Source organism: Vigna umbellata, chromosome 11, assembly GCF_029865625.1.
Source record: "Vigna umbellata cultivar VRB3 chromosome 11, Vumbellata_1.0, whole genome shotgun sequence".
In the NCBI taxonomy this organism is placed as follows: Eukaryota; Viridiplantae; Streptophyta; class Magnoliopsida; order Fabales; family Fabaceae; genus Vigna; species Vigna umbellata.
The window spans coordinates 3,973,565-3,995,579 of record NC_142175.1 but is presented as its reverse complement, the minus strand read 5'-3'; the positions used below and the strand labels follow the sequence as shown (position 1 = coordinate 3,995,579).

The 22,015-nt window shown below is 30.5% G+C and overlaps 2 protein-coding genes across 4 annotated transcripts; one reads left to right on the top strand and one right to left on the bottom strand.

Annotated features, from left to right (window-relative positions):
* Nucleotides 1–2,033: 2,033 nt before the first annotated feature.
* On the top strand, nt 2,034–12,833 carry LOC124833112 (disease resistance protein RRS1B-like). Of its 3 annotated transcripts, none has more exons than XM_088101848.1 (14): nt 2,034–2,712; nt 2,828–2,917; nt 3,004–3,090; nt 3,188–3,289; nt 5,161–5,265; nt 5,354–5,455; nt 5,540–5,650; nt 5,739–5,831; nt 7,173–7,280; nt 7,362–7,460; nt 7,661–8,765; nt 9,022–9,297; nt 10,865–11,674; nt 12,089–12,833. In XM_088101848.1, exons 1-14 carry the CDS (start codon nt 2,150–2,152, stop codon nt 12,677–12,679), a joined length of 4,242 nt encoding a protein of 1,413 aa, XP_087957974.1. In that variant the 5' UTR covers nt 2,034–2,149; the 3' UTR covers nt 12,680–12,833. The 3 variants fall into 3 exon arrangements, with proteins under 3 accessions (XP_087957974.1, XP_087957973.1, XP_047163454.2); XM_088101847.1 differs by having other exon boundaries at nt 2,825–2,917; XM_047307498.2 differs by lacking the exon at nt 2,034–2,712 and having other exon boundaries at nt 2,874–2,917; nt 3,004–3,071.
* A 3,401-nt stretch (nt 12,834–16,234) lies between these two features.
* On the bottom strand, nt 16,235–20,868 carry LOC124833116 (glycinol 4-dimethylallyltransferase-like). Its single transcript, XM_088101850.1, has 13 exons — nt 20,746–20,868; nt 20,568–20,618; nt 19,082–19,362; nt 18,558–18,644; nt 18,387–18,461; nt 18,147–18,230; nt 17,976–18,065; nt 17,532–17,633; nt 17,336–17,431; nt 17,155–17,226; nt 16,971–17,066; nt 16,686–16,790; nt 16,235–16,574 (listed from the first exon to the last, which is right to left on the bottom strand). Exons 1-13 carry the CDS (start codon nt 20,795–20,797, stop codon nt 16,533–16,535), a joined length of 1,233 nt encoding a protein of 410 aa, XP_087957976.1. The 5' UTR covers nt 20,798–20,868; the 3' UTR covers nt 16,235–16,532.
* Between the last annotated feature and the right edge of the window lie 1,147 nt (nt 20,869–22,015).

Here is a 22,015-nt window from a genome sequence, read left to right as displayed (position 1 = left end):
GAGAGATCCAGAGTAGTTGGTCTCTGTCTAAGGTTTTCCGCAAGGCGAGTTAGGTCGTTGTGCGAGAAGCTTATAGCCTCGCTAGGCGAGTGTGTGCGCTATGCGAGGGGTACGTTCTAGTTCAAGTTTTGTGTACTCTTATGTTGTTTGATATGAATCAATGAGTGTTGTATGAAGTAAGTTGAGGTTGTATCATGTAATATCTGTGGTGATTGTGGTATGTTATAATCAAAAAGTGTAAAGTTTCAGTATGGTATGGACGTAATTCCATGATCCTCAAGGAGAGGAGACATGGTGGTGCCTTGTTGTGATTCAAAGTGGAATCTCTAGTTGAGATTCAAGTAAGTTTAGAATGAATGTAGGAGCTTAGTCTTGGGGGTTATCCTGAAACTCCAATAGTCTTTCATTCTCAAGTAGAGAGGATTGATCCATGTCGTGAGGAGTAGCAGGAGGTCCTAGTCTTGGGTGCTTCCAATATGGCCCAAGGTGAGTGATAACGGACTAACCTCGTGAGTGTGGTAGGGTGAAACCCATTGGCAATGGCTTTGCAAAGCAGTAGAAGCCACCACGAGTGCAAGACCTGTCATAGCTCGGCAATCATTCTAAGTCCGGACAGTCAGAGTCAGTGTGTGTTATGTATGAAGGGTTCAAGTGATGTGAATGTATAATATGCTTGTATGAATTGAAATAAATTGTTGTATGATTTATCTTTGTTTAAACTAGCTTACCCTGTTGTGTGCTTATGTTTTGTATGTTATGCTGTTCTTCTTCTGCGATGACCATCCTTTGGATGTGAGCAGCAGAAGAAGGGGTCTCTTTGGAGCAAGCCTTGGATGGAGGCGATGCTGCTGCTGAGTAGTAATTTCTGTTCTTTAGAGCCTTGTATATAGTTTTGGAATATTCTTCAGTCTGTATATAAAGTTTTAAATTTATAGTTGTTTTTGGATGACTGTAAAAATATCACTTTATGTCTTAGATGAATAACTGTACTTTTTCTTTATCATACATGTTGCTTCTCTTTATTATAGTTTACACTATATATATTGGGATGTTACATTTTTTATCTAAATAACATATTTTATTATAAATTTTTTGGAATTCATAAAAAAATAATTACCCTATTTAAACCAAAGCATTTTCCAGTTAATGAAAAACAAAATCAAATTTATATATATATATATATAAAATGTACTTAATAGAAATTCATTGATTTTAACTCCTTTTTGCACCTGTACATTAATTTTGTAGCAAAACAGAAAATTATGGTTATTCCCTTATATTCTATTCATATTAATTCAACACTTCAGAAGTTTCATAATTTGGATACCACGGTTTCTTTAAGATACAAGAAAAATTATTGGAACATATTAAGTTAAAAATTAATGGTTTATAAACTAGATATATACAAGTTTCTTTCCTCTTTATTTTTAATTTAAGGTTTAATTTTTGTTTTTTATTAAATTATTATTTAATCAATATTTAAATGCATATCTGCATACCATCAAACTTTTGCTTCTGTAACTATCATATAGGATCTACGATTTAATAAAATAACTATTGACATATATGTTATAATATGATTACAAAATAATAATTTTAATATAAAATTTTTAATTCTATTAATTTTATTCAAATTTAAGATTTTTTTAATTTACAGTTATCCTATAAAATTATCTAACAGTTATTAAAAATTTTAAAGACCTATTTAATTATCTTAATTATTACCATTAATAAAATTTAAATAAGACATATTTAAAATTAATGTGTCATAATGATTTTATTATACCGAGAATAAATGAATAGTTATTATTTTATATTCACTAGTGATTTATATTTATAATAGTAAAGGTTTAAAAACTTTAAAAAAGATAAGATTTCACAGTAAAGTTTAACTACAATTCTTTTATTTTATTTTTTTAACTTTTAAAATATAAATTTAAAGTTTAACTACAATTCTTTTATTTTATTTTTTTAACTTTTAAAATATAAATTTAAAAGTTGACGTGAGAAAGTCGTCGGCAATGATTTGTGGTCGTCATTATTGTATTGTTAGAACTTTCAACCAATGAGTAGAATGGTTGCGATTTGCTCCTAAGCATTGCTCCTGAGGCTTCACTTTCGACGGCAACAAAGAAGGTTGGTCTCTTCCATGTCTCTCTCAGGTAGCGATGATGAGATGGAAATGGATTTTCTTCGTGAGCGGTACCAGGAAATGGACGGCGGAAACTTTGAAGTGTTTCTGAGTTTCAGAGGGGAAGATACTCGTTCTTCTTTCACTTCGCATCTCTACACGGCTCTTCAGAATGCAGGAATCTTTGTTTTCAAGGATGACGAGTCACTTCCACGGGGAAAGCAAATTTCACCCTCTTTGCGGCTAGCCATCCAAGAGTCTCGAATTTCTATTGTTGTTTTCTCAAAAAATTATGCAGAGTCGTTTTGGTGTATGAAAGAGTTGGAGAAAATAATGGAGTGTCACAGAACCATAGGGAATGTGGTACTACCAGTGTTTTACGACGTTGACCCCTCTGAAGTACGTCATCAAAGAGGCGACTTTGGGAAAGCATTTCAACATCTTTTAAGCAAGTTTTCTAAAGAGGAGGAGAAAAAGGTTCTGGATTGGAAGCAGAGTTGGTGGAAGACTCTTCGTGAGAGTTGGTGGAAGATTCTTCGTGAGATTGGTGGCATCTCAGCGGTTGAAATCCTATGTTCCAGGCAATGAAGCTTCTCTGCTTCCTCAGATTGATATTAATCTTCCTATATCACAGATTTTTACACAACATTGTTTCCAAGAATAACATTTTTCAAATTCATAACGTGTATGTAGTAGGATGGAAAGAGTAGACAAACTCCAGGACCATTGGAAAGAGACACTTCTTGAGGTTGTACAGATCTCAAAGATTTTAGACTTAAATCCAAGGTAATAGAAAGTCTTCGTGCTTTATTAATTTTTACTGAACATTGTCTGTCAAAATAATAATCATGGTATTCATCACATGTATTAAGGGGGAAAATGAATATTGCTGAAAGTATAGAGATCCTCGTGAGGCAGTCGATGGCGGGACTTTTTAAAGGTGCTGAAATCCCATTTAGGTTTGTAGGAAACTTTGGGTAATTGAAATATTTCCTGCTTTCATGTACATTTTCTCTAAAAATAACATTTATGAAATTCGCAACTTGTGTGAATCAGAAAAGAGAAGATTGATGATCCGATGGACTTCCTCGTGAAGCAATGGAGGGAGGTATTTTGTGAGCCTGTTAGCACCTCAGAGGTTGCATTACTAGATCCATGGTAATTCAAACACTTTCTTCTATTGCATCACTGTATAGGTTATAATATTAACTAGGTTACATTATAACCTGTTTCAATCAATCATATCAAACATTCTGCACATTATTAACAAAATAAGTGGGGTAACCAAATCAAACCTAATAGGAAAACCTAAAATGTGGAATATCACGTCTATTCTAGATATTTGTTTTCAATTCTGCTACAACCTTGTTCACTACCATCTTTTCAACATACTCAACTTTCCATTATATCCCTTTGATGAGATTCGGTAGGTTGGGCCAAACTAGTACCTGCCTTCTAATGAAAAGACAACAAGATTGAACAAACGTAGAAAATGGATCCCCTTTTTGTATTATTCAACAATTATCAACTCAAAGCTCAAGCTTCCGCTTACAGAGAACAATTCTTCCTTTCACACAGGACATTTCCTATCACAACAAAAATCCTTCCTATCTTAACATTCTGCAAGAATATAAAGACTTTGTCAGAAGTTTCACTCCCTGTAACAACTAACTACTATTTTTTTTTCTCAGCAAAAAAGAATACAATAAATTTCTTCCTATAATACACTTTGGAACCCCTCTCATTACTTCCTTGCTTAACACAATATTTTTGTGTTGATATGTGATGCTACTCAACTAACATCAAAATTTGACTACTTAAAGGATAAGTGATCAGTAGTTTCATGTAACAATAAAGTAGTTTCATGCAACAATCACGGAAAGAAAGGAACAACTATAGTTACACAATTCCTAATGAACTCATCTCTAGGGTCCAAAGAATAAAGGTCTTAGAAGGAGGAGTTGAGAAATAAAAGAGACTATATTCGACAGAGTTTGAGACAGCTTGAACACTCATCTCATACGTTTTCATATTTATATTGATATAATTTTGATACAGTAAGCATAAGGAAGAGCAAAGATCAACCTAAATTCTTAAGTACAAATAAGTATAACTCATAGGTACATTATATAGCAATTTTCCAATACAACTACTTCCTACCTATATTTAATGAAACTAACTCCTTCCTATATTTAGTATCTATTCTAACACTCTTCCTCAAGATGGAGCATACAAATTGCATGTACTTGGAACAAAATAATTCAATTTGAGGTCCCCTTAAGGATTTTGTTAACACATAAGCAAGTTATTGATTTGACAAACTTAGTACAAATTTCCTTGGACAACATCTTTTCCTAAACAAAGTGAAATTTCTATATTTTTAGTTCTATGATGAAAACACTGGATTGGAAGCAATGTGGTGAGTAGCTTGGTTTTCACAATACATTTTGATTTTCTAAATCTCACAAAAGTTAAGTTCTTAAAGGAATTGTTTCACCAATATAAAGTAAGAGACACCATTGCCCTATATAACTTCAGTTGTTAATTAGACAACTATATTTTATTTCTTAATTTTCCAAGATATAATGTTTCCCTGAAGGAAAATATTACATACTATAGTAGAGCCTACTGAAGGAAAATATTACATACTATAGTAGAGCCTACCTAAGTAGTATCACAATACCTAGAGATTTGGGTATTTCCTTTATCTTCATATAGCAGACCTTTTCTTGGAGTCCTTTTTGAGGTATCTTAGGATACCAAGCATTCCAATGGTTAATACAAGGAGTCTACATTATTGATTAAAAACATCAATTGCAAAAGATAGATCTGGTCTAGTAATAGTAAGTTAAATAAGTTTTCTGTCAGTTAATATGGTTGGTTTGTTCTGCTCAGTTGTAAAACTCATTTGCTATATAAATTGGTATAGCACTGTTTAATGAGATGAGTTGAAATTCTTACTGTATTACAAATGCTTCCTAGTTTTCTGTTTCTACTTCGCTTACGAAATTGATTACATATATATACAGTGGAGAAACAGGGATTGCTAATGCGATAAAATTACACGTGAAGCATTGTAGGGAGGCACTTTTTGAGGCTGCTGGCATCTCAGGGGACGCAGTCTTGAATTCCTGGTAATTGAAACATTTAAGGCATGATCATGTTTTCACTAAATATTGTCTCTAAAAAATAACATTTATGAAATTCATCACATAAATGAAGCGGAGAAATGGAGATTAGTAATGCGATAGAACTCCACATGGAACATTGGAGGGACGCATTTTCTGAGGAAGCTGGTACCATTTTAGATTCCAATGATTTAGGGTAATTGAAACACTTTCTGCTTTCGTAGAGTTATGATACACTTTCTCTAAAAGTAAATTTATGAAATTGGTAACGTTTATCAAGTTCTGTACTGGGGATGGTTCATTCTGAGATATGGTACCTCCAGCATCATTGGTGGGAGAAAGTTCGTGAGGCTTATGGTAGTAGATATTTGGATAACCTACTATATTCCGGGTAATTGAAACAGTTCCACCTTTCAAATTTCTACTGTACTTTATTTTTCCCAAACATAATATCTATGAAATTCATAACATCTATCAAGGACAAAAATTGACATAGAAGTCCACTTGGAGAATTGCACTAAGGCTCTTCATGAGGCTATTGCCATCCCAAGAGGTGCAGTCTCTATATCAAGGTAAGAGGACCTTTAGTAACTCTCTTAAAACCTTTTATTTTTCAACACTCTCTTCTGTTGGTTGAAACTCGTTTTGTTTCTATCATTAACACTTAATTTACTACTTATCATCATAATACAACATATATATATATATATATATATATATATAATAAACCTCAAATTCATTCAATTAAAAAAGTGATACCAAAGGAGTTTCCTTTTTCTTTATTGGAATTTAATATCACTCAAATTTCCATTTTAAATTTCTTTTACCCTCAAATTTCCTTTTAAATTTCAGCTTTTCAGAAAAATTAAAATCGATGACACTTTATTTTTGTTCCCATACTTAAAAAAGTTAAAAAAAAAATACATTTGCATCTAATGATTTCAATCTTATATTATCAAACCAAACTTATTTGCACTAAAAATAATCGTATCTTAAATCAACATGTATCTCTGATTTTTAAACTAGAATTTAAACCAGTTGCGAACTTAAACCAACCAATTTCATTAAATACTTGCACAACTATTTCAACCACAAACAATTCATAACAAATTATGCATAAAATATTTTATTGTGACTATTATCACCAAGCCAGATATAGACAGTGGAAATCTTTTACCCTAAAATTTTATCATAAATAAAACTAATTTTTCTTACCTTTTTAATTTTATTTTCTTCTGATTAAGCTTAAGCTCCCAGCTTCACTACTATCATAGAAAGGCTAACTTGTGGATAAAATACTTTGATCAGTGATCTAAACATACTATCATGCTCTAGAGTAATGGAGGTTTGTTTTTGCCCCAAAAATGTCACGTTTAAAACCCTATCTTAAGCATGAAACCCTTCTCCAAAACTAACACAAGAAAAGAAAAGGGCAAATAAAAACTTGCTCAAAAGTGTTCTGCTCTCAACCAGGATCTCTAAGGTGAAAGGATGAATGACTATTTCAGAAATTTGGAGTGAAGGCAAAAAAAAAAAAAAGATTTTAGAGAGATGGTGATGATTTTTGTCAAATAAATTTCGAATAAATAACTTTTTCTATATATAAGTTTTATAGCTTAAATAAAAAATATTCATATTTCATCTCATTTAAACTACTTCTACTCTTAAATAATTTAACTTGGTCCTTACATTTTCTCTCATTTTATGAACATTCTTCATGGTTTAGAAATTAAACCTATATAAAGTTGAAAGTTCTAATGAATTTAAACAAATAGTAAAGGTTAGAAAGAGTGTTAAAGAGATTCTCACTACCACTCCTCTTGGAGAGATAATTGAAACACTTTGTGTTTTCATGTTGTTACTTAACATTGTGTCTGATACTAACATTTATTAAATTCATGACATTATGACAGTTTTCAAAAGCTGAAGGCTTACAATCGGATAGAGAGCCTTGTAGAATTTTGGAGGATCGCACTCTGTGAGGCTGCTGAAATTTCGAGGTTGGTAGTCCAGCACTACAGGTAATGAAACACCCATCTTGTCCCAATTTTACTGAACTTCGTCTCTAAAAATACTAAATAACATCCATAATATCTATGAAGAGGAATAACGGATAATGAGATCAACTACATCGAGAAGCATGCTAGGGACGCACTTCATGAAGCTGCTGGCATCTCCGGGGTTGTAATCCTTAATTCTAGGTAATGAAACACTTCTACTTTCTCTGATTATTTTTTGTCATATTCTGAAGGATAGTTATTAACACATGTGCTACAAAATAGTTCATAGAAAAAACAGTGCATTAGATAAACTTATTGAAGTAACACAGAGTTGTACAAGTATAACTTTTTAATCAAATTTTGCTTTTATATTGATGCATATAGCGCGGGTTTCCTTGTAGGAATGAAAGTGAAGCTGTGAAAAATATTGTTAAAAATGTTACAAGTTTGTTGGACAAGATAGAGTTGTTTGTTGCCCATAATCCTGTCGGAGTAGAATCTCGAGTGCAAGAAATGGTTCAATTGCTACAACAAAAACAATCAAACGATGTTCTACTACTTGGGGTATGGGGGATGGGAGGCATCGGTAAAACAACTATTGCAAAAGCAATTTACAATAAGATTGGGCAAAATTTTGAGGGAAGGAGTTTCCTTGCAGATATTAGGGACGTTTGGGGGCAAGAAGCTGGCCACGTTTGCTTACAACAACAACTTCTATTTGATATCCACAAAGAAAACAATATAAAGATACATAACATTGAATCAGGAAAAGTTATACTAAGAGAAAGACTTCGCCATAAAAGGATACTTCTTATACTTGATGATGTAAATAAATTACAGCAATTAAATGCTTTGTGTGGAAATCGTGAATGGTTTGGTTCAGGGAGTAGAATAATCATCACAACCAGAGACATACATTTACTTAGAGGGAAAAGAGTTGATCAAGTTTTCGCAATGACAGGAATGAATGTAGATGAATCTATTGAGCTTTTTAGTTGGCATGCATTTAAACAAGCAAGTCCCAAAGAAGATTTTATTGAACTTTCAAGAAACGTAGTTGCTTATGCTGGGGGCTTGCCACTTGCTCTTGAAGTCCTTGGGTCTTATTTGTTTGATATGGAGGTAACAGAATGGAAGACTGTATTGGAAAAACTTAGGAAAATTCCTAATGATGAAGTACAGGAGAAGTTAAAAATAAGCTATGATGGTTTAAGTGATGATACTGAGAAAGGAATATTCCTTGACATAGCATGTTTCTTTATAGGAAAGGATCGAAATGATGTTATACATATATTGAATGGTTGTGGACTTTTCGCAGAAAATGGAATACGTGTCTTGGTAGAGCGAAGTCTTGTAACTGTGGATGATAAGAACCAACTTGGAATGCATGATTTGCTACGGGACATGGGAAGGGAAATAATTCGTTCAAAATCACCAATGGAGCTTGAGGAGCGTAGCAGGTTATGGTTTCATGAGGATGTGCTTGATGTGTTATCAAAAGAAACTGTAAGACCTTCATTTGTTATTTTATTATTACAAATATATAAAGCTAAAGGAAACAATATACACCTTTGTAAGTTGGCTGTTTTAGCATTCATTTGGTCAATTGCTTGTCACAAGAATTTTTAAAAATTGTTTGGTTGTGAACTGTTCGTTTCCTCTTATAGCTCCTACAGAAAAAATTATGGTCTTTTTCATAAGTGATTTTACTGTCATATATCTTTAGCTATGCATATTTTACCGTTCCTTTTTTCTGTGATAGGGAACAAAATTTATTGAGGGATTGACTTTGAAGTTACCTAGAAGTAATACAAAATCTCTGTGCACTAAAGCATTTATGAACATGAAGAAACTCAGGTTGCTGCAACTTTCTGGTGTAGAACTTGTTGGAGATTTTGAATATCTTTCCAAAGACCTGAGATGGCTTTGTTGGCATGGATTTCCTTTTGCCTTCATACCAACAAGCTTTTATCAAGGAAGTCTAGTTTCTATTGAGTTAGAAAATAGTAAGATTACCATGGTGTGGAAAGCGACTCAGGTATTTAGTTTTTTGGATTTCATGCGTTGTTCTTTTTTTTTTTTTTATTTAAATCATATTAAGCATTATTATGAAACTTTAACATCCGAACTAGGTTGACATTTTAAAGTTTCAAGAATCACATGCCACCACATGAAAAATCAGTAAAAGAAAGGAAAAAGATACAAGGAAAATGAAGGGACAAAACCAAACTCATGCAGAGAATAAACAACCTCTAAACAAAAGGCTTAAAAAATGAAAACGAATGCGGGAAGGTAAAGCTTATCAATAAAATTGATATTACAAATACTTGGGATGTGCCAACCAATGCCATTAAAGGCATCACAAACCTTAGACTTGAGCTGACACCCAGGTTTTAGGAATTCCAAGATGCTGAAAGATAGAAATATCAAAATGCCAAGCATCATTCTAGAAATTAACATATTGACTACCAACAATTAGAATTTTGAAGAACAACATCATGCCAATCATTAATGTCAGGTCAAATAGATGAAGATTTATGAACAATTCTTTGATTATACTTATTTAGAAAACCCGCTCTCATAACTTGAGACCAATTCAAATTACCATAAATTAAACTCCAAACCAACTTAAGCATGTTTATATTGTTTTCTTCTCTAAGATTGATCACACCATCATGCTTATGAGATCACAAAGTCTCCCATTTAATAGTCATAACGTAAGCTTTCAAGATATCTTCGGTCTGGATGTAATTACAAATCCAGTCCTCCACCTTTTAGAGCAAATTAATTGGTCATTTATAAACCTAAAAGTTGCAATGAATAACCCCAATAATAATAGAACTAATCGATTGGATCCTACCCATCATACTCAACAACTTACCTTTCCAATAGCTCAATTTATTTTTAATATTATCAGCAATAAGTCTAAGAAATCTAGATTTATGCGCACCTTGAAAAAGGGGAACACCCAAACAAGTATCTAAACCCAAGATACTTTAATTACTTTATTAAAGGAGATAGGAGTGTTGCCAGTGTAAAAATGGCTTTCAGCCCTATTGAGCCACTGACCCGAAGCAGAGCCATACATCTCAAATAGCTGCATGATACTTCCTAGACTTCTCTTATTACAAAAGCATCATTTGAATATCAGAGGGAAACAGAGTACCTTTAAGATTCACCACAAGGAGGATGTGCTTTGAATTAACCAAAAGCTTTGAATTAACCAAACAAGTATCTATTTTTCTTGCTCTTCTAGGAGACAATGTTCCTTCTAATGAATGCACAATATCCTGTTGTGGATCCTTTTTCAATAGGACAACCAACTGAATCTGCACTATTTCAGTGCCACCACTATGGTCAACTTTGATACTTATACAAAGCATGTTTTTTACTCAATAAAAGAAGTATGAAGTGTCAACCGAAAGTAATGAGGATAGCCTTGCCTACACAAAAGTAAAAGCTAAACCAAAATATAATGGAACTACAAAAAGGGCATCATGAGTATATATTTAACATCCCACTTCACTGTTCATGGCATATTTTAATTGCTTTCATTTATTTTTGTGTTTTTTTATCTAATTTATTTCCATTGTATTTTTTTTTAGCTGATGGAGAAGTTGAAAATTCTTAATCTTAGCCATTCTCATTATTTAACAAAGACACCAGACTTTTTGAATTTGCCTAATCTTGAAAAGCTTATACTCATGGATTGTCCAAGGCTGTCTGAAGTTTCATATACCATTGGTCATCTCACCAAAGTTCTACTAATAAACTTTCAAGATTGTATTAGCCTTCGTAACCTTCCAAGAAGTATCTATAAGTTGAAATCTCTTAAAACACTCATTCTTTCGGGTTGTCTAAAGATTGATAAGTTGGAAGAGGACATAGAACAGATGGAGTCTTTGACAACCCTTGTTGCTGACAAGACTGCTATAAGAAGGGTGCCCTTTTCAATAGTCAGATCTAAAAGTATTGGATATATTTCATTATGTGGTTATGAAGGATTTTCCCGCGATGTGTTTCCCTCTATCATTTGGTCTTGGATGTCACCAGTAAATAGTCTGTCTTCTCGTGTTCAAACATTGGTGGACATGTCTTCTCTTGTTTCTTTAGATGTACAAAATAGCAGTTCCAATCAGCTATCATATATATCTGAGGAGCTTCCAAAGCTTCAAAGTCTTTGGATAGAGTGTGGTTCTGATCTTCAACTTTCTCGAGATACAACGAGTATTTTGGATGCTTTAAATGCGACAAATTCTGAAGAATCGGAGTCATATGGAACAACATCACAAATGCAGAATGTATTTACATTAATTGAAAGCAATTCAAGATCTAAATTGTTTGAGAAGACACTTTTAATTCAAATGGGAAGCAGTTGGGAAATCACACATATTCTGAAACAGAGAATTTTGCAGGTTCGTTTCTTTCTCTTTCTCTCTTAAATGCATCTAATTATAATATTTTTATAAAATTAAAAAATCTACTTATTTATGGCAGTTGAATTATTTTAATACATCAATTATACACTGCCAACAGAAAGATTTAAAGATGATATTTTAATCACACTACTTTAAAATTATCATACAACAGATTTTATTTAACTTCCATCATATATTCTGCTATTAAAAGAGAATAATAATGACATTCTTATGCATAACATTAAATCTCTTAACAACTTCCTTCATCCAAGTTATCATCATTTAGGATACTGTTTGGCTAAGAATCATAATTTTAGTTCATGATAAAAGGATTTATTATCTTGTTTTATAATAAGTGGTATTGATGCAACGATTGATGAACTTTCAGCACATATATCTTTATTTTTACAGAATATGACTACGAGTAATGGCGGTGATTGTTTGCTACCTGGTGATTGTTTGCTACCTGGCGATTGTTATCCAGATTGGTTAACTTTCAGCAGCGAAGGTTCTTCTGTGACTTTTGAAATTCCTGAAGTGAATGGGCGTAGCTTGAAGACAATGATGTGCCATATCCATTATTCTTCCTCAGACAGTATAACATCAGACGGCCTGAAAAATTTGTTGGTGATAAATCACACAAAGAGCACCATTCAGCTTTATAAGAGAAATGCATTAGCGTCGTTTGATGATGAGGAGTGGCAGAGGGTACTATCAAACATTGAGCCTGGAAACAAGGTGCAAATTGTTGTTGTTTTCTGGAACAGAATAACTGTTAACAAGACATCAATTTATCTTATATATGAGGCAATTGATGAAAAAGTAGAGCACTATCATGCATCAAATATGAATGTTCCTAGGTCGATCTCTCCCGGAGTGGAATCCATGGAGGACTTGAGGGGTGCTTCCGTTAAAAGCTTAACTAAACGCTTATTGAACGAATTCTTATCATGTAAATACTTTTGTAAAGGGAAAGTTGATAAGAAGAAAAATCAAGGTTAAAAATGGTGAATGAATGTTTTTATGGTTACTGCAAACCTTGTAATAGTGTTTACCTTTTGCTCAGTCATGTACAACACCTATGTAAGCAGATACTGTGCTCTGCAGATGACCTTGTTGATGATTTAAAATATTAAAATTGCGCCTTTGATTTAAATCTTAGGAAAGAGTCCAATTTCAGGATTTCCTAATGTTTTAGACGGCCTTGTTTTGATGGACTGAGAAGGGATAACACAATTTCTTTTTCTCACCCCGGTTTCTTCCTGTATCTCCATGGGTGTTGGAAAGGTCTTAAATACTGTGCTTTATATTTTTGGTCTGTGGAGTTTGATGATATGTTATATAATACGTTTATGGATTACCATGTTGTCAGAAAATAAATTTTAAATTACTCTGGATTATATATTTGGATTCTAGGTTTATATAATTTGGAATGTGTTTTCTGATTATGCGGATTCAAAATAAATTTTTACATTATGTAATCTATATTACATTTATGGATTTCATAATTTGAAAATATATTTCAAATTTTACAGTTAAGAATGTATTTATAAATTATTTAATCTAGACTACCTAATTTGAAAAAAAAAATTAAATGTACAATCTAAAGCATATTTGTGGATTAAGAAATTTGAAAATATATTTTGAATTGTACACTTTAAAAATACTTTTGAATTGTATACTGTGGAATATATTTTGAATTTGGAAATATATTTTAAATTGTAACATCTCTAATAAGTTTTTTTGAGTTTGCAATTCAAAATATATTTTTTTAATTTCAGGTTATACCATTCAAATTGAATTTATGCATTATATAATCTTAAATTATTTCAAAGAAATATAGTAGAGAAAGCTTTGGAAAGATCTCATTGTTATTTGAATCTAGTTTTATCATAAGTTCATCTAAAATTTATTTTTAGGGATTGCTTTTTAAAGCCATAAGTTTCTCTTACACGTAATAGGATTGTTTAAAAGACAAACTACCCTTGAACCTTTCTTAGTTTGTCTTCTATTATTATTTTTTCTTGTTTATTACACTCTTAATGATTATTAATGTTACAATTTATTTGTGTTGTCGTCGTCACCGTCATTATTATCCTATTGATTATCGTCACAAATGTTGTTACTTTTGTCATGAAAGATGTGAGATTTACTTTCTTTATTTTATATTTGTGGGTTTTTCACATGATTTAGATTGGTTGATTTACAAATTTCTTAGATAGAAGAATTCTGTAAGTGTTTTTGGAATTTGCAACACTAAAATGTTTTTAGTGTGTAGAAATTTTCAGATTATACATCATAGAATGCACTTCCTAAAGTGCTTTATATATTGTAAAAAATCTAGAAATTCTCTTTTAGTGTAATAAAAGACTTTTATATTAAGTATTGAGGAAGGAACTTCAAGATCTATACTCTATTTTGTATTGTACGGTTTAGAAGCCCTTTTCTGCATAAAAAAGATAATAGTTTGAATTGTACAAGCTAAAATGATAATATTTTGAATTGGCAATTCCTACTCAGGGTTTGTTATCTATTAAAGTATGGTAGCTTTATTTGTTATAGTTGATATTATATATTTGATTTCCTTAATTTTCTCCCTCTTTATGTGAATATATCATATCACTTCACTTGAAGTTGGCTTACCTTGACTTGTGTTCTGGACACCACTGAAGAAAACCTAGAAATCTTATTCAATTAAATCTTGAATCAAAAGAAAAACATGCTAACCATACTAGAATTGTAATTGTTGACCCTCTTAATTGGTGTAGCCTACCTAAGAATAAGGTATTCTAACTTTGTGCTTTATAAAAGGTTTGTTTTACCATTGCACCAACGGTTGATGAATAACATCTTCATTTTTATTCATTGTTTAAAATTGTCAATCTCCCCTATAACTTTGTGGTAGTTCCACTAGATGATCCCTTGGAGCTTTTATAAGTTGTGAAACATAGAAAACAGGATGTATGAAACTATTCTGGAAGTTGTAATAAGTTGAATGAAACTACTCCAATTTGTTGTAGAACCAAATAGGGTCTATAATATATGGCTGCTAGTTTAGGATGGAGTCTATTAACCATGGTAGTGTTAGATCACTCTATCACTACTAGATCCAATGTTTAAATTCCCCTTCCCATTACGAATGTAGCAGGGTTTGTTTAGATCATGATGATTGGATTGGATTTGAACTCTGACTCATCTCTCATATGTCGTCAGTTTAGAAACTTCAATTGATCTAGACATATAGGTTGCAATGCAGATCATTAATCATGTGCAAATTGCAATTGCTTGTTTGAGTAGGATTATGTGATGATTGATAAATTGATACTTGATATATAGTCTTTATTTTTGCATCTTTTTCCCCAAACCTTTTTTTGCTCCACAAGTCCCGCTAGTGTATTGTGATTAGTCCTAGTATATTGTGATTAGTCATGCACGAAACACATTACGAAGATTGGCCGATTAACCTCATAACCTACTGGTCCAATCTTTAAGAGAATTTGGTATGATCCAATAAACTTAGAAAACAACTTTTTAGACTTTAAAGTTCTTCCTACTTTCGTGTAGTTGTCACTCGTAGAAAAACATGATCCCCAACCATGAACTTAAGAGGTTTCCTCTGATCATCATAAGATTTCTATTTACTTTGTGAAGCTTTCATCCTTTCTTAGATTAATTTAACTGTATCTATAATCTGCTAGCAACTCAAGTCTTATCATCCATGTTTACCCGTCTTGATATCAACATTAAAGAGTTTTACATTTTCTTCCATATAATGCTTCATACGAAGTTATCCTATGAAAATTGTTATTGTAAGTAATGTCTACCAAGAGTAACACCTCATCCTACCTCCCATGTTATTCAACACACATTTTCAACATATCTTACAACGATTCTATAATTCTTTTGGTTTGTGTTGTTAGTTTCAGAATGATGTGTACAAATCATCATAAATTTATTCCTCAAAGTTTCTCGCAACGTTTATCAAAATATCACTATCTAATACAATGCTAGTTGGAAGTCATGCATTATCACATTATATAATTGTGCCAACTTAGCCATAAACCTTGTAGAATATTCAACTATCGAATATCATCCCAATTGTATCATGACGATGCAAAACCCTTAGTAAATAAGTAACACAATTCCTATATATACAATCACATGTCCACTTATCAAGAACTTCTAACTCCTACCCTTACATGCTAAAATAAATTAATATTTACTTTTTATCGTATTTGAGTGTTAACATATTTCAAATATTTTGCTTCAAAATTCAACATATGAGGATAATATGTTGCAAATAGAATAATAGGTAATTTTAGGTTTATTTATTTACAAAATTTAGGTTATAAAAGAGATTTTAGTTATTAAAATTATTTTGTGATTTCTTAGAACTAGTCAAATGTATTATGCTTAGAGCTATTATTTTGTATACATATTTTGGATTAATTTCAAAACAAGCAATGTAAAGAAACTTCATATTATAAGTTGATTATGATCATAGCCAACATAGAAGGTAGAGATCAGATATGAAAAGTATAGAAGGTAGAATTCCAGTAGTATATAAGGTTGAAGCTTCATATATATCATTCAGATAAATAAATGAAAGTACATCTCATTTCTCGAGCCCATGTAAAATGGTCTTCTTTTTTACATTACATCCGTTAGATAAATGACAATACTTTATCAAATAAAAGATTTAGACAGGTTACACATAAGAAAGAATACAACAACTACTTAAAAAAAAAAAAATCTCTACACTTTTGACAGTTTTATTAACTTTAGAAGCAAAACAAATATCGTTTATTTTGTTCAATGTACTGTGAACATATTGCTTTAATCTTCAAACATATCCTTATCTAATTAAAGGCGTGAGGAAGTATGCCACGTACAATAGCTGCAAACAAGGAAAAAAAAACACATCAATACAAATCACGTCCAAATATGTTTGTCAAATGATGAACTAAGTATATCTTATATTATAAACATTATTTAAGAGTATTATTACCTTCCAAATCAGCATATAGTAGGATCTAATGGAAGCTTTGTCACTCAAATCTACAAATTTGGCTTGGTTCCAGAGAATTGAAGCAAGAACAGCATTTCCCAGACCCTAAATGTTTCACACCCAAAAAATTTCAAGCATTATTGAAAAGATTTAAATATATCTGTTATACTAATAAAATAAAGAAATTAAGCATGATATTTAAAAAAAAAAAAACAATTCTAAGAGGTGACATTATAATCTCTCTGTTCATGATTACAATGTATACGTGTGAAAAGTGTATATTACCGTGACAAGTTTAACCCAAAGGTGAGAAGATGATAGTCCTGCCAGAATGGCAACTCCAAAAGCAGATTCGAAAATGGAAACACAAATCCAGAATACCTAATAATTAAGGAAGATTGGTTAGAAACATCAAAGAGATGTGATTTATTCAAAAAAAACATCACATGTTTTACTCAAAAAACCATACCTTTTTTTGACCTAAACGTGTTGAAAAAGATTGGATGCCAAATGCTTTATCTCCTTCAATATCGGGTATATCCTATATAATAAACATCCAATAAAATATTTTATACTAGTCATATATCAGACCAAAAAAAATTTGATGTTTGAATAATGTATGTATAGTTTGAGAAAGAATAAACCTTTACCTTGAACAGTGCTATACCCAATGAGTATATGCTTGTGAATGCAACAAAGAACATCAGTGGCTTTGGAAAGGCAACTGCTCTCTTCAACACAAAAGTCTGGACAATTTCACACAAATCATTTCATTAAAAAATAAATAAAAAATACTCTTCCCTTGTTTTTCTTATACTTTAATTAATAATATTGTATAGGACAAACCTTCATGTGATAGAAGAACGAAATGGGAAATATAAGAGCCAAAGTAGTATATATGCAAGTTGCAGCAAGCAGTGGATTTTTCTTCCATCTCAAGAAGGGACCCTGAAAAGTTACAAAATAGTGTTATAACAAAAAAAGAAAATTAAGAACATTAAAACTTAGTCAAACAGAGGAAAAACATAAGGTATTAAAAGTCTACTTTGAAAATATATAAAAAGTTAAAGAAACTTATGATCAGTTTGACAAATTAACTACGGAAATTTGATATAAATGGTTAGAAATGACTATAGATAAAATCAATTTATAATATGCAATATGAATATAAATTTTATTTTATAAACTAGTTTTCGTATTAAATTAAATTTAAATTCTATTTCTAACAACAATAATCGAGTCACCAACCGCTAAAGAAAAATAATTATAAGTGCAATTGAGAAAACTCACCTTAATTGAATAACCACTCCATATTAAAAAGAATGATAGAAGACCCCAAAATAATGGCCAAGAACCTATCATATAGCTAGCCAAAAAGCCCTGTAACAAAAGAATAAAACAATAAGCCTCATATGCTATATATACAAGGACCCTATACTGTTGTAAAAAATGGATTAATACCATGATTGCAGATGACACAGTAATAACAACACCAGTTGTAAAGGAAAATGCCCCCGATGGCAATGGAAGAAATGGTTTGTTTATCTTCAAAAGAGAAAAGAACAGAGATTAATAAAACACAAGCAATACAGTACTTCCTTCAAAAAGCTTATTAAATATAAAAGGTGGCATTTTTTTTTACTATATTTAAAGTGATAAATTATTTCAAGTTATTTATTTCTAATAGTAAAAGTTTCATACCTTGTCAATTTCGTAGTCATACAGTTGATTCACGCCATTAACGTAAAAGTCCATCAACGAGAAAGGTAGCAGAGCCTGAAACATTTTAAAAAGTCAGAAAGTATTAACAAAGTAAAGGATTGCTTTTAATTGAACATTTAAGAATAAAAACGAACATATTTGGAGTCTCACCTGTAATACACCAATGAAAAATAAAGGAGATGATATATCTGATAGTTTATCTACTGCTAGAAGTGATGCAGAAATCGTGCTTAATGTCTGTCAAAGGAAAATAAATTTTAAACAATTAGGATATTAGAAATTAGTTTAACTATAATTTAGTTTTACAAATCGATTCAATTCTAATACACTTCTTTAATTATGTTAAGAAAATCGAACATCGAAACGAAGTAAATCTGATAACGGGTGAAAATATAGATTTGAATTTCAATTTTTATAAATTTTAAATTATTCTAATGTTTGATATAAACTTTAAATGTTTCTAATACCATATTAAAAAATAAATTTGAATCTAAGTTATCTTTATAAGACTGAGATAGTAAATTAAGATTTACGTTCAATTATATAACTAGAATTATATATTTTAACTGTTATCCAAAGTAGTGTTTCATAAAAATAAATTGAATTAAGTATTAACCATAACATTTAAGGATTAATTATATGTATTAAAGGAATACTAAAAAGATTGAACTTACTCGACCAAACATTGTGTAAGGATAGACAAACCAATATAAGGCAACAAAGAAACGTTTGACAGAGCCAACAATGTCTTTTGTTTCAGAAGCAATGGATTCCTCAGACCCAAAAGATTCTTTGGAGATTGCTTTGGGAATATATTTCTTGTTGTTTTCTTCATTCGTAGACACTCCTTCAACACTTTTGAACTGATTCTTCAGAATCGGTTGTTGCAATTTCGAAAGGTTATATTCTATTTCATTTTTCCTTTGGTGCATTGAAGTTTTTGGTGCAAAAGAACCTACAACACATAAATGTTAATTTCATGCAGTATAATTCACAACAAAATTCAAAATGGTTGATTTGACAAAAACCATATTATTTCTGAAATAATTGAAACTGTTTTCAACAATTTATTTTTTTCCTCAATTATGGTAGTATATTAGTAATTAAAGTCACATATAATTAGTTTTTATATTTCTTAGAAAAACAAATTCATTTTGATCTTGGTATCCCAATGATATTAAAATTAATTCATTGAACATAATACTCTGTCAATAAAAATAAACGCAAATTTCTATATGTTAAGTATTTTTGTGTAACCTTTCACTTTCGATTAATCTTTCTATTAATTATTTGTTGCAGATTTTATGGTTGCCATTTTTTTTCACTTTTTATTGCTTTTTTAATTTTTCTTATTTAGAAAATTATATGAAAAAAGCTCTTGTGGACATCTTAGTAAGTTCTCAATATTCAGTATTCAACCTTACATTTATTTCTCATTATGAGAAAAGTATTTAATAATATTTATATCTCGTGATGACTGCAGCATTTCAGTAGTGACACTTGGGCAATGATAATCCGAATACATACGTCGAATTTTAGGAAAGATATAAAATAATATAGTGAACAAATTCATGAGGAAACTAAATTAAAATTAAAATTTATGGTACAAATCAAATGAAATAATTAATTTTTTTTACTTCTATTAATTAAAGAGATATATTATAAATATACGATATTAAATAAAACCACACTATTTCAAAGCGTTTAAGACAATAATACATCATTAAAAGACTGTATTAAATACTTTAAAAATGAAAAAATAAATCAAACAATATAACTTTGAAAAGCTTTATTCATCCTTTATTTTATTATGATTCCAAAATTGTACATCGCTACATATTTATATCAAATTTTACAAAATAAATAAATAAAAGATAAAAGTACTTGAGTATTTTTCTAAACAAGGAAAATTCTGAAAGTAAAAATTCCTTCAAACAAAGAAAAGTATGAAACTAAAAATTATATTCGTTGATTCTCTAAAGGTATCATATCAAAGTGATACAAAGAAGAATAATGAAAAATAGATTTGAAAATTATAACTTCGCAAGTTTATCGATTAGTGGATTATTTTGTGAGATTGTATTAAGAAGGTTAACATATTAAGTTATAACAAATAAAAAGGTTAAATAACTAAAGAAACAGAGGATATGTGAAACATACTTCCATGGGAAAAATTCTTGTTGGAATGTTTGCTTCGCCAGAGATTTCCACCTACAATATTACCGATGTTAATCGTATTAGTAACAAAAACCTTGTAATTAATGATAAAAAAAAAATAAGTTTTATATAAAAAAAAATAGTTGAAATATAATAAGAAAGTAATTGCTGATATAGGTACCGTTTGTGAGTGAAGAGATATTGGGAGAGAACCTAAGAGACATTGAAGCCATTGGAACTCAAAAGCACTTTCTGATGAAGAAATAAACCAACACACCCTGATAACGAAGATGACGAGGAGAAAGGGGTTTATATACTATACTCAATTCTATTTAATTTATTTATATATTACATTCTTTTGACCATCTTTCAAAGACAAACAAATACATTAGTAATATAATAATAAAAAGAATAAATAGCCATCTTAGACCAATTGGATGGGTTTTGTTTATTATATTTGAAGTGGTCAAAATTGAATTTTTGATTAGCCTCCTAAAAATATTTGTTAATATATATTATAAAAACATCACCGTGCTAATTTTTGAATTACTATTTAAAAATTTAATTTAACTTGACCAGCAATTAACTGAATGATCCTGATTTGTTCACAGTCCATGAAGTTATACCATCCATTTTATTACTTCTATACTTGATAATTTACTTTATATTTGAATTAAATAACTTGATTTAATGTGGTGTTATTTACTATTGTTTTAACGGTCTGAAAATAATACAATGTGAAACACAAATTTTTCTTACATTGAAAAATGAGACTACCGGAAACTACGTAGTGTTGACATTTGGATTCAAGATTGTTACACTTGTTGAAAAAGTCTAAAACTGTTTTAATTTAATATAAAATTTGGATGCACATGAATCTGGTTCGGTGTTTCAATTTAATATATAATTTGGATATAGTTTTATTGCTATTAATATTAGTAATATTTTTCATTCAAAATTTTATTTCTATTTTTTATTAATTAATTTAATAAAAATTCATTAAATATAGTTACATATATCTCTGAATTTAATTAGGTATAATATTGTTTTAAATTATTATCTATTTATATTTTAGAATTAAATTTTAAATAGCTAGATTTTTATATTTGCTCAGAAGTCTCACCACTTTATCTTTATTTTTGAGTTCATCCTCATCACATATTTCGGTTCGGCGATTTCGTCATGTTCGGCTGGATTATTATATTCCTCCAAAGTTGGACGACTTTATTTTTTACTTGTATTTCAAAAAGCGCCAGACGAAATATTTTAAGTCATGTATTATCTTTTCTCTTTTTTAAAATTACTTTTGTTAATAATACAAAAACATAACATAAAATTTTTTATGTGAAGTGAACTCTAGACAACGTTTAAAATAGTTAATATTAAATTCTAAAGTAATTACAAGGAAGAAAAATGTTAAGTTTCGTAGGAGGTACTCGGAAACAAAGTCC